The 13528-nt window shown below is 40.1% G+C and overlaps 1 protein-coding gene across 4 annotated transcripts in view; it reads left to right on the top strand.

Annotated features, from left to right (window-relative positions):
- sh3gl3a (SH3-domain GRB2-like 3a) overlaps positions 1-13528 on the top strand; it is a 79162-nt gene that overhangs the window by 50715 nt on the left and 14919 nt on the right. For all 4 annotated transcript variants that reach the window (XM_084353820.1, XM_084353819.1, XM_084353818.1 and 1 more), the window contains exons 2-5: positions 4913-4981; positions 5171-5243; positions 5342-5485; positions 5643-5776. In XM_084353820.1, coding sequence (XP_084209946.1) covers positions 4913-4981; positions 5171-5243; positions 5342-5485; positions 5643-5776 — 420 coding nt within the window. The remainder of the gene's footprint in view (positions 1-4912; positions 4982-5170; positions 5244-5341; positions 5486-5642; positions 5777-13528) is intronic.

Here is a 13528-nt window from a genome sequence, read left to right as displayed (position 1 = left end):
TGGCGTAAAACATGACCTTAAATGTGTGACAGCGAATTACTTTCATGGTCCAGACAGTTGTTGAAGTAAACCTCTAAAGTTGTACAATAGTACCTTCCTGCTAATTTCATTCAGCACACTGTGGACCCTCCTCTGTCCTAGAAAGGCTCTGGCAGGCAGATTGGGCTCATTTCTACAATTTCCCCCGCAAATGCATTTCCCTCGCTAATTTTACCCAGGCTCTGACCCACTTGATGCCTTCAACTATCTAATGCTGGCAGCAGCTACTTGGACAGACAGACAGACAGACACACACACAGTACATGGATAGGTGCAGTAGGGCGCTCTGTTTAGATTAGTTGTCTGAACAAACCATACCAGAAAGTAAAATTTGGGTTGGGATTCAGATTAACTTGTAGCTTGTGGTAGTGCCAGTAGCAGTGGTGCCACTGGTCAAAGTGGCCTGTCAATCATGAAATATTGCATTTTAATGCAGCAGTTTGTTGTGACTTGATGTGGTCATTTTTTCTTGATTTTATGCAACTACTATGAATAAGTAGGCTATGTAGTTGAATGGACTAAGCACATACTTTAAGCAGAGGAGAGCAGAAAAGTTGCTTCCAGAACACCTTTGAAACATACTGTTTGGTCTGGTGGGATGACAAGCATTGTCTAGAAAATATGATATAGTATAGCTTATAACTGGTTTGAATAAAATTATAGAAAATAGTTAATGATAAGAAAGTAAGTAATTCCACTGGCCCGTCACGGCCGCGATATGGTAGCCAGCTGATATACAATCTCTATACAATGCTCGTGTTTCCACCGGCTGCGCCATGGCACGTTTCAGCAGCTTCCCAAAAGCAGCTCTTCACTCTGCATTACAGAGCAGATCGAGCCAGACAGGAAGTCAGACTGGCAGAATGGCATTGTGCATCCAGTCAATTCTCAAAATAAAACATCCGGTGCTGACTTGGGATCTACAGCATAACAAAGTTGGAAATATTAACAATGAACACGCTTAAAGCATACAAAACGCCCATGTCTTCCCAAAGCCTCAGTGGCACTGTACATTGTTTGCTGATCCAGTCTTGTTGCTTACATAAAGCCTGGCACCAGCAACATTATGTGCAGAGCTGTCGTCATTCACTGACACCAGAGAATGCAGCATGCTGAAGGTGATCGTCTCACACTCACTGGTCATCAGCCTCAGCATCTTTATTCAGCATCAGTTTATGAACTAGGAACATGTTTTTATAGCTGTTGTGTCACATTGAATCACATGGCTTCAGATTGTCAGAGGTGTCAAGGAGCTTTAGCTTTAGAGCTTTTTTAAAAAAAATAAAAAAAATTTATAGTGATTTGCGTAATGGAGAGAAATGCACTAGAACTTTTAAATTATAGGGCAAATAAATTAATTAAATAATTTCCCAGTCTATCAATAAAGTAATTCTATTCAAATAAAAACATTTAAACTGAAAAAGGCAAATAGCATAACATTTGATAAAAACAAACTGGATAAAAGACAGAAATACAGTCCCCATTTACCTATGGTGCAGTAATAAGTTACCCCAAATTTTATAACAAATTTATTATCAGGACTCATTTTCTCAATCTGGTGTTAATAGGTTGTGCTTGTGGTTTTCTTGCAGTTGTTTGCTGGCTCGTTTAGTGGCAGAGCTTGTTTGGTGGATTATGAGCCGTAGTTGCCCCCGTGGTTGCGTCAACCACTTTGGCTGTGGCAGGTGCACTGTCTCTGGGCTCGTGAGTAAAGCAAACAGGTCGAGTGGCAGAGCAGCATGCTCTTCTATTGTTGTCAGTCACATGGCGATGGTGCAACTGAACTTTACACCTGTTAAATGATTGGCTGCTTGCATGTCACTCGTAGCACACTCCATTATCAATGGATAGGTTGTTTATAAGCCAGGGCGTACTCACTTTGTGCTTTCAAGTTGGTTTGCATTTAATGCATACACATGAACTTTGTTGTTTGCCAATACGGAGATGCTGCTTCTGTAGTCCATATATAACATCTGATGTCCCTGTTAACTCTCTGCCATACACATAGATGACTCAATTCTTGTTTCTATTCTGGGTCGATATCCAGGTTCTCCCAATTTTCCCACTGTTAAAGCTACGTTCACACTGCAGGTCTTAATGCACAATTCCGATTTATGGCTCAAATCCGATTTTTTGTTTGGCTGTTCACATTACCTCTTTAAATGCGGCCTGTCTACGGATTGCTGTGTGAACAGCTCACGCTCCTGAAGTGACCCGCATGCGCAGTTGATCATTGATGACATCACGCCACAGCGGTGTTTACAGAAGCGAACATGGCAACGGCAACCGGTAACGTGGGACTGTATAGCTTAATGCTAAAAACAGTGTGGCGGCAGCCGGCAAATTTGTGAGCGGGTGATATCACGACGAGGAAGAGGAGAAAGAAAATTCATATTTTAATGATGGCTCTATGCGGAGCATAGACTAGAGCATAGACGGAGCATTCACTGCTGTCCTCCATGTTTGTTTTGATTATGTTCGTGGCTCCCGCCCGCTTTTCAATCAACTTTATTTGTCATTCATTTACAAAACAGTGCAGCGCGGGTCAGAATGACGTCAAAGTCGCATTAAATGTGACCTGGCTGTTCAGATTGCGGTCGCATTCAAAAAAATCCGATACGTATCCGATTCAGTACCACATTTAAATGTGGCCTGAATCTGATTAGAAAATGTCAGATTCAATGCGACTTGTGCTGTTCACACTCTCAAAAGCAAATCAGATATGGGTCACATATGAGCGAAAAAATCAGATTCAGGTCACTTGTAACAGCGGTGTGAACGTAGCAGCTGCTAATTAGACCACGTTTAGCTGGGCTGCGTGTCATCACAGTCTGCTTTAGAATCATCCTGTAGCTAGTTTACTAAACTGCTCCTCCTGTAAAAGAAAGGCCCTATAGTTTTTATGTAATGAGAGAGTGAGCTGGACTGCCTTATTGGAGGGCTGCATTAAATCATTGCCATCTGAAAGCTTAAAATCCTCTTTCTTGGTATGTCCCTAAAATTGATAAAAATGATGACATGCTACTTTAAGGGTTAGCTTCATGAGTGGTTCATGTATGCATGTCAATGTAAAAAAATATTTTCAGGGATGCATAAAAAGTTGCAATGTATCTTGAAGGGTCTCTACTTACACTTTTTTTGCCAGGTATGCTAATTAGCCCATGACATGAAAGGAAAGTGGGTTCATCAGAAAGTAAAATGCCACACACAGTTACAATAACTCCTGAAACAGGAAAGAGATCATTTTTCAGTTGTAGGACATGAACTGTAGTGACCGAACTGACTGAAGTTTTCGTCCCAACTGGCCAACTGCCCTAAATCTTTCAGTATTAGTCCACTATTTGTGCACACAGAATTTTAATCCTCTTTAAATCTGCCAGGGAATTGTGTCAAAGTCCCATTCCTTTGTCTGACACACATTTACAAACCATACCCGGTCACTGTTAAGGCACTAGTGTTGTACACTAAGATATCAAGGGCAAAAAAACTCCAGGGAGAATTTGTATTCCCAGAACAATGGGCCTTTGGACAGAATCTTTAAAATTGTGTTAATTTTTTATTTTAATTTTTATATCTTTATTGTTATATTGTTCATTATATATTATGATCTATGAACTACCTTGATCATACATTCACTATGTATGTTTCAAGACCATGCATAGTTCTTGGAAATGAATAATGAGTGGTCTCTGTAAGATAAACAAACAGAGGGATATTCTCTTAATTCGGCATAAAACAGCCACTCAGATTCAAGTAAGATAGATTACATGTTGGTGGTCAAAGGTCAAAGGTCACTGTGACCTTGCAAAACATGTTTTTGGCCACAACTCAATAATTCATATGGTACCTGTGACAAGATTCCACACAAATGTCTAATAGAATAAAAAGATTGATGTGATGACGATTTATATCCAAAGGGTCAAAGGTCAACTTTACTGTGACATCACAATGTTCTGCAAAAACACTTTTCTGGCCATTATTCAACACCATAACTCAGGAACAGAAGGGGAAATCGTGACCATATTTCACATTTGGTCAGACACGGAATTAGTGACACTAATCTTGGATGTCCACCTTCACTCTGTGCTGAAGGTAGAGATCATCTGTGCTGCTGGTTTAACATGTGTGTGAAGCCTCCATGTTTTAGATTTTGTAGCCTCTCTGTGTTGTGTTAGAATCAGCTTTTTGCTTTTTGTTTCTCTCATGAACTTACACACTAATCAGAGCACAGAGCAGTGTGTGTGCTCTGGTTTTGCTGATATTGATCTTCAGCTGATTGTTGTTGCACCATGTGATGAAGCTCTCTATCAGTCCTCTGTACTTCTCTGTACAAATAGTCTCTAAGTGAAGACAGCACTTCTATTTCACCTTCAATTTCACTTTTGACCTTTTATTAAATTCCTTCCGAGTCTTAACTACATTTATTATAAGCCTCATGCAGTTTTATTCCTCCTGATGAGCAGGTGCCATTTTACACCTTCTGCGACCTGTTTATGAATATGTGTGCAAATGGGTGAGTGCTGGCTTGTGTTGTAAAGTGCTTTTAGTGTTCGGTAAGACTAGTAAAGAACTTATACAAATGCAGTCAGTTAATCATTAAATTGTAAATATGTCTGATCGTGTTATCATATAAAATGTTCTGCAATTCTGTGAAATCAACTTAATGTGGAAAATAACACTCAGGTTGTAAGAAAGTGAGTTGCGTACAGCAAAATAATGTAGACACACTGCTCACTGAGTGTTAACAAAGCAACCACACACTTAGACATCTCATGAGCTTTTGGTTAATGAATTGTTCTTCTACCCTCCTATTGTTGTTTATGAAGTGTATTTTTCAGTCCTCTATAAGCCTGTCTCTGCTCTCCCTATACAGCTACTCAGTGAAAAGATCAGTGGGGCCGAGGGGACGAAGCTGGATGAAGACTTCATGGAGATGGAGAGGGTGATGGATGTGTTTTATCACTTATAATTATATTCATTTACAATATTGTAATAGTTATCCATTAGCCCAACTTGGACAACTGAATCAATAACTGACTGAATTGAGCGTTTCTTATATGCCATAGGACAGAAAAATATAAATACACATAACTGTAATATCTCTTTTTTTTATCATCTTTTCTCCTATCAGAAAATTGAGGTGACCAACAAATCAGTGTTTGACCTCTTGTCCAAAACAACAGAATACCTTCAACCTAACCCAGGTAAAGAAAAATCTCTTATGTTATTTTGTTAAAGAATGTAATACAATTTTATCTTCCATTACAACACTGTCTTACAAAATATTTTTTTTCCTCCTTAGCTTCTCGAGCCAAACTGAACATGCTTAACACAATGTCAAAGATCCGAGGACAAGTGAAGACCACTGGTTACCCTCAGACTGAAGGACTGCTGGGTGACTGCATGCTGCGCTATGGCCATGAACTGGGAGAGGACTCCATCTTTGGTACCTATTCTCATATTTAAGAAAATTGGCATTTCTCATTTGCAAACAATCAAAGATGCAGGGGGGGTCATATATTGACCTTCAGTATGTAGAAATATTGCTGGAAACTACAAACACACACACAAATAAAACGATGATGTCTGTCTCTGTCCTCTAGGCTGTGCTCTGGTGGATATGGGTGAGGCCATGAGGCAGATGGCAGATGTGAAGGACTCCCTGGACATAAGCGTCAAACAAAACTTTATTGACCCTCTGCAGAATCTACAGGATAAGGACCTGAAAGAGATTACGGTACATTACAGCAGCCTGTACCCAGTAGGTGATTTGTTAATTTTTAACAGGGGGGATGGCACAATCGGAGCACCACCCTGCCCCGACACACCTATGTACACCTCCCAAAGGACATCGTTGCAGGACGCCTTAACCATAACTGTGACATTTCTAATTCTCCAATTCCATTTTATCCAGTTATCTTCCTTCCTCCTATTACAATTGTCTTTTTATAACTGTATTAAGGTAATGAGTAAATACAACTTTAAATTGTATGCAGTGGACTGAGTTTATTCAGGCAGGGTTTTCTCATGCAGGGTCATTTTAAGTTACATGACCCCTTGGAATTTTTTACCATCTAAATTCCTTGAAGGACACACAATGAACATTGTGCAAAATAGTAGAGCCTGACCGAGTTATCGGCCAATATGAGCCTCTCACAGATATATCGGTATCAGTGTAATATTGTCCGATATGCACCAATATGAAACCTTATATTTAAAAACTATAATGGAGAAAAACATGCTTGGGGTAATATAAAATTGGTGTAATGACATAGTTTGTCCAGCAGAGTGCGCTTCAATGGGGGATAAAACAGCTGGTGTCAGGAAATGTGACAGCTACCTCACTAATGGTTAAACTATAAACCAGCACAAAAATGACAAATACCAACATAACATAAGCCACCATGTTCTGAACAGGCACACTAAAAACACTTACAAAAAGTAACTTTTAGTTTTAAAACAAGCAAACTTGTTGTGCTCCTCCTCTACACAGAGGCTGGCCGTACTACTACTACTACCCAAACCAGGCATTTGCCTGGAGCCCCGGGCCCCATACAAGGCCCTTTGGGGCCCCCAAAATGCCCTCTTTATATTTTGTCCCCATATTTATTGTTTTTATAAAAATCTCTTCACAATAGTAGCATCGGGATGTCTAATTTGATCAATTACTCATGTTTTGATGGTCTTTCTGCCAACTGTGCACCCCCCTTCAGTCTGCACTACATGGACTATTCCATGTTACGCATCACACTCATCACGCTGCACGTATGCGGAAATGATTACGGCGTAAAATCCAAAACAGTAAATAGCGGTAAGAGAGAGAGAAGAGATAAATCAAGAGAAATGAAGCAAATATACGAAAGCGGGTCACAGAAAAAGAAGAAGAGGGACCAAAGGCAGGAGTTTATTTCAAAGCTGCCAAAACTATCAGGCTTTTTTACAAGAATCGCGGTGGCAGCGGAACCGTCGGCGGAACAAGAGCAGCCGTCTACACCGTTTGCTCCCAGTATATAGCTCTATACCACCAGATAAATCAGTCTGCAAGGTATAAACTGCAAGTAATGAGACAGTCCTTGCGTCTTTCAATCTTTTTTTCTTTTTTTAAATAAATCTTTATTTAACCCTGGAATAACAAATGTCAAGTCTTAATTAATATTGTATAACCAAGGTCATATGAATCTTTGTTAAGAGTTGAAGAGTCAAGATTATCTTGTCAGTGAGAACATGCATTAGTCAGGGGCTGAAGAAGATCAGGAAAACTAAAGTTGAAACAAATTCAGATCTATTTGCACACATCCATGCCTTAGGACAATATGAGAGTTTGCAATATCCATAGAAAAGGATGTTTAATCCAATATGGATTACACTGGCCGAGTGTGATGGAAGAAAGGAAGGATAGTGACCTTTGTTCATGCCTTGTATGGAGTATCTCATTATGCAATATAAGGTACATGAGACCGGTAGATGCAGGGGCCCCCAAATGACTGTTCGCCTGGAGCCCCCAAATGGCTAAGTTCGCCACTGCCTCTACACGAGCGACGCGCTGGGAATCCACCGGATGCTGCTCTATGACGTTACGTCTGCTCTAGGTTTTGTTCCGCCCTCACGGCATCATACCATGAATGTATAAAGAGAACCCAGCGGGAACGTTTCAGAAGCTGAGCCTTTGGCCTGCCCGATTTTGTTGACTTGCTCAGATTTTGTTGATCTGGTCATTTTTCGTTTTTATACAATCGGGAGTCTGCACAGGGTGTTTTATTTTGAAAATTGACCCGATGCTCTATGTTGTTCCTGTCTCTGACTTCCTGCCGGCGCGATCTGCTCTGTGCAGCTTGTTGCGGCTTCCGTCAAAAATCGACCAGGCAGCCCGAACGCAAAGCAGCCGGAACGCAAAGCAGCCGTGCACGGCTTGACCCCACTGTGCGCCGGAGCTGATCGCAGCCGCTTGTGATTTGTAAAACACTTTCTGCTACTAGGTGATGGAGAGTGATGGCAGGTTAACAAGGGGGATGCTTTTTGGTAATTTTGCTAACAAGGGGGACGGCATCCCCCCTCATCCCCCCTCAAATCATCTACTGCCTGTACCTGAAACTAAACTTAAAAAAAGAAAAAACTCTGTAAAGGGACTAATAAAGTACTTCTTCGTACATGAGTTGAAATGTAGGGGGATGTAATATTATAGTATTGCCTTTGTTCCATAGTTCAAAACCAGGCCCTCAAGTTCTCGTAATACTGATAGCTTTTGCACACAGGGGGAAATGTGGTAACACCTCCAGGGTGTGCCAATATTTCAGCAGCACATATGTAACTGCTGTTGGACCATTGTAAACCTGCATGATTATTATGTTGCCTATATTTAATTTGCATGAACGCATTCAATGTTAAAGGTTCTGCCACAACTATATTTCAGTTAAAGTGATCCAACTATAAATACCACACCATAAAAATAAAAAAAGCTTCTGTCGGAAAAATGTAGTAGAATAATGTGCACTTTGCCTCTGAAATAGAAGGGACTGAATCCCTCCTTGTAGAGACAGAGTACAAGTATGAAGTTGCATTAAATGCAAATAGTCATGTGAGCAAATGTACTTCACAACTTAATGAACTTGTTCTTGCTCACTTTCTACCACTAGTATTGATGACATGAAGTACTCACAGAACCACATCATATCTAACCATCATAATACATTTATAGCTACGAGGGAACCCTTCTATTCACCTTATCTAAAGTTGAAGTCCAACCCTGACTGCCAGCAGCTGCTCTTTACTAAAACTGATGTGTTTATTTATCTCCGCTGGTTTCACCAAGAACTAATGAACAAATAAGTATTATTAGTCCAGACATCATGTATTTTTTTACTGTTAAAGGCGGAGAAAGAACAGTAAGTGTGTATTTGATACGTTTCACTCACTTTTTAATGAGAAACTGCTGAAGCCTTATTCATTTTTATATTCTGGTACATCAGGTAAAATTCCTGCACTCCCATACTTGCATTACTAACGTTAACATAGTTGCTAGGGATGCACCTATTCAACTATTTCTCTGTTGACACATATTCTGGCACCTTAAATCAAGATATCAACTGATACAGAGTGTGTATGGAGAGAATGTTGTTCCTTTATTATTCAATCAAATAGAATAGATTTGAAACCAAAAAAAAGATTTGAGAGCAAAAGAGAGTAAGTGGCAATCAATTTATTTATTTTTTTGAGATCGAAACAGAACAGGTTGCAATTGAAAAAAAATATGAGAGAGCATATTTCTTCAACTTCAATCAAAACTCAAAACCATTTTGCTTATAAATCAGTCCTCTTTGCTTTCAAGTTAAAAACCTTTGCTAGCAAATCAGTCCTCTTTGGTTGCAAGTTCTAAAGTTTTGCTTGCGAATTCAACTGCACTTGATGGGCGGGGCCTACGCTGGTGGATGAGAGAAGAGTTTCTATTGGCTGGTTTGACCTGGCTCAGGGCCAGCTACGCCTTCCGCATTACACCCATTTCCCTCTTGTGCTGTGCTGCTTAGATTGTCTGCCAAAGCCCGAGCCCGGACTTATTTCCCACCACTATCCTGGGCCGGGCCGGGCACTTGATCAAGCATTTGTGTAGGCTATGTTTTTTTTTTAATCATTACTTTATTCATTTGCGATCCATTCCGTTCTGAATAAACACACAATGCAGTGTACATGCTTCGTCCTTGTTGCATTATTCATTAAGATAATTGTTAGCAGACTTCTGTAGTTCAAGATCGTCACTTATAACAGCCCAGTAACGTGGTAACAGTAACGTGGGCTAGTGAAGGGGAAGGTGATGGTCCACTTTAGTGCGGTTACTCAAGAGACGGCAGGCAACATGTGGGGGTTTCTACATGGCACTTTTATTCATAACACTGACCACACCATGCCAGGTCTCTACGGCACTAATGTTACAGGCATACGCAAACGATCCAGGCCGAGGTTCTTGCACCAACACTAAATAAAGACAAAATAAAATGGGGAGTGCTGCCGTACATTTACAACAACAACAACAACAACAAGTAATGAATTGCGCTATATATCGTTGGCTACAGCCTGCCGTACATTCACAACAACAACAACAACAACAACAACAACAAGTAATGAATTATAATGCCCTGCTGCTGCAAGCACACTGATTAGCAGCATCACGGTTGTCTCTGCTAGTCACGGCCTGAGCAGAGTAGCCTAATGAGTGAGTGAATTACAGGGAGGCATATACAACGTAGGGCTGTGATTTAAACATTTAGTGTTGCATGGTACTCGCGGTGCCAAAACGTGGTTACATGCTGGCATTCCGACATCCCAAAATTCCGACATCCCAAAATTCCGACATACCGCCATTCCGACATGTCACCATCCAGACATACCGCTATTCCAACATGCGAACGTTCCGCCATTCCGACAAAGTTTCGTCCCCGCATTCCGACAAGACTAATACTAACCCAACCCATAACCCTTACCCTAACCTTAACCCTTTTAAAAGATGTGTCGGAATGGCAACACGTTTAAAAAACGAAAAAATACCGCCATTCCGACCTTAGGAGGAAAAATTTGTCGGAATGGTGGGACGTTTAATTAAAGGTATAAGTGTTGCCATTCCGACAATTAGGGCCTCATGTCGGAATGGTGACATGTCGGAATGGCGGTTGCCCCCCCCCAAAACGTCACGGTTCCTACACAACAGTACTAACGTGGATTACTAAACTACCGCTGTGTAGCAGGCTGCTGCAACTCCTCCCGGCACCGTTCTCACTACAGCTGTTCTAATGTCAACAAACACACGTGGCGAATAATTTAACAAATTCACGCACATATTTCTAACCAGCCAGCATTACTGGTCTATACAGGAGCAGCTGCATCAGACGGTCCGACTGAATGATGCTTTTGACCTCCCAGATGTAGAATGTGTAGGCTATGGTAGAGAAACGCAAATTTCAGCACCACTGATCTGTTTGTTGACATTAAACAGCTGTAGTGAGAACGGAGCCAGGAGGAGTAGCAGCAGCCTGCTACACAGTCCACTGGCACCGCGTTCAGCGGTAGTTTAGTAATCCACGTTAGTACTGTTGTGTAGGAACCGTGACGTTTTGGCACCGCGAGTACCATGCAACACTAAATGTTTAAATCACAGCCCTACGTTGTATACGCCTCCCTGTAATTCACTCACTCATTAGGCTACTCTGCTCAGGCCGTGACTAGCAGAGACAACCATGATGCTGCTAATCAGTGTGCTTGCAGCAGCAGGGCATTATAATTCATTACTTGTTGTTGTTGTTGTTGTTGTTGTTGTTGTTGTGAATGTACGGCAGGCTGTAGCTAACGATATATAGCGCAATTCATTACTTATGGGAAACGTTTCAAGAGCAACAGGCTATCAACTTACCTCCAAGCAGCACAGCAAAAGGGAGAAGTGGGTGTAAATGGTAAATGGTCTTGCATTCCTATAGCGCTTTTCCAGTCTACTGTATGGAGGACTAAACATGACTTAAGTATAACTAAATAAATAAATAAATGCATAAATAAATAAATAAATAAATGTATAAATGAATACAGGAATAAATAAATAAATGCATAAATAAATAAATAAATGTATAAATAAATACAGGAATAAATAAATAAATGCATAAATAAATAAATGCTGAAATAAATGTATAAATAAATAAATAAATAAATGCTTTATATTTATTTCTACATTTCTGTTCACCTGCATTTATTTATTTCTGTATTTCTGTGTCCATATGTTAATGAGGTAGGAGGTCCTAACCTCAGTCAACAGCATGATTGGTTACAGGAGTGTGCTCGATTCGGGTCGACTACTTCTGCCTTAATAGTGGCGCTGATGTTGTTCGCTACCAGCCCGCCCACTCAGCTAACCCTTAGCTGCAGTTCTGGTTTAGTAAACAGCTGTTGTAGTATGACCATGAGGAGACCCTTGATGTGTGTGGTGATTTTGGAGTCTCAATACTGTATAACAGTGAAGCTATTGATTAATATTGGTAGATATTAATGATTAATACCAATAAAAAATCACCAAAATTATGCAAAAGGCACATTTATCCAAAACAGCTGTTGTAGTATGACCATGAGGAGACTCTCGGTGTGTGTAGTGATTTTGGAGTCTCAATACTGTATAACAGTGGAGTTATTGACTTTTGTTTGCAGCGTCGTGCTCTTGTATTGCAATTTGCAGACGGTCCCTGCGCACTCGCCCGGCTGCCGGTTGTGCATAGCGATCAATGTTGTCCGTCCAGCTCGGAGGACGGCTTATTTTTTTAAAAACTGGGGTTTTGGTCCTTGTAGCTCGTAGTCTATGCTATCACGGTGGGATAGAGGACGTCCAAGGGTCCCTTCTTCTGTCTCTGACAGGATGTAAAGTTGGCGGCCGACTTCTTCCAGACCGTCTAACACTGCTAGCTCAGTTTGCACATCGATATTGGCGTTTAGCTGAGCCAAGTCATCCATCAATCTATCCAGACGAAACTGAACATAGTCGTTGATTGCATGGTTCTCTAAATCGTTCGCTAATGATCGTACAAAAACTGCCATTACTAAACCAGAACTGCAGCTAAGGGTTAGCTGAGCGGACGGGCTGGTAGCCAACAACATCAGCGCCGCTAGTAAGGCAGAAGTAGTCGACCCGAATCAAGCACACTCCTGTAACCAATCATGCTGTTGACTGAGGTTAGGACCTCCTACCTCATTAACATATGGACACAGAAATACAGAAATAAATAAATGTATTTATTTATACATTTATTTCAGCATTTATTTATTTATGCATTTATTTATTCCTGTATTTATTTATACATTTATTTATTTATTCCTGTATTTATTTATACATTTATTTATTTATTTATTTATATATGTATTTATTTATTTATTTCAGCATTTATTAATACATTTATTTATGCATTTATTTATTCCTGTATTTATTTATTTATTCCTGTATTTATTTATACATTTATTTATTTATGTATTTATTTATTTATTTATGTATTTATTTATTTATTTCAGCATTTATTTATACATTTATTTATGCATTTATTTATTTATTTATATATACTTAAGTCATGTTTAGTCCTCCATACTACTGACAGCTCAAAGGGCGTAATACGGAAGGCGTAGCTGGCGCTGGAGCCAGGTCAAACCAGCCAATAGAAACTCTTCTCTCATCCACCAGCGTAGGCCCCGCCCATCAAGTGCAGTTGAATTCGCAAGCAAAACTTTAGAACTTGCAACCGAAGAGGACTGATCTGCAAGCAAAGGTTTTTAACTTGAAAGCAAAGAGGACTGATATTAAAGCAAAATGCTCGTATGTTTTTACTTACAAACATTAGTTTTGATTGAAGTTGAAGAAATATGCTCTCTCATATTTTTTTTCAATTGCAACCTGTTCTGTTTCGATCTCAAAAAAAAAAAAAAAATTGATTGCCACTTACTCTCTTTTGCTCTCAAATCTTTTTTTTGGTTTCAAATC

Source organism: Pagrus pagrus, assembly GCF_965226575.1.
Source record: "Pagrus pagrus genome assembly, chromosome: 1".
In the NCBI taxonomy this organism is placed as follows: Eukaryota; Metazoa; Chordata; class Actinopteri; order Spariformes; family Sparidae; genus Pagrus; species Pagrus pagrus.
Note: the sequence above shows the minus strand (reverse complement) of the source record. Positions and strands in the feature narration are given on the sequence as shown.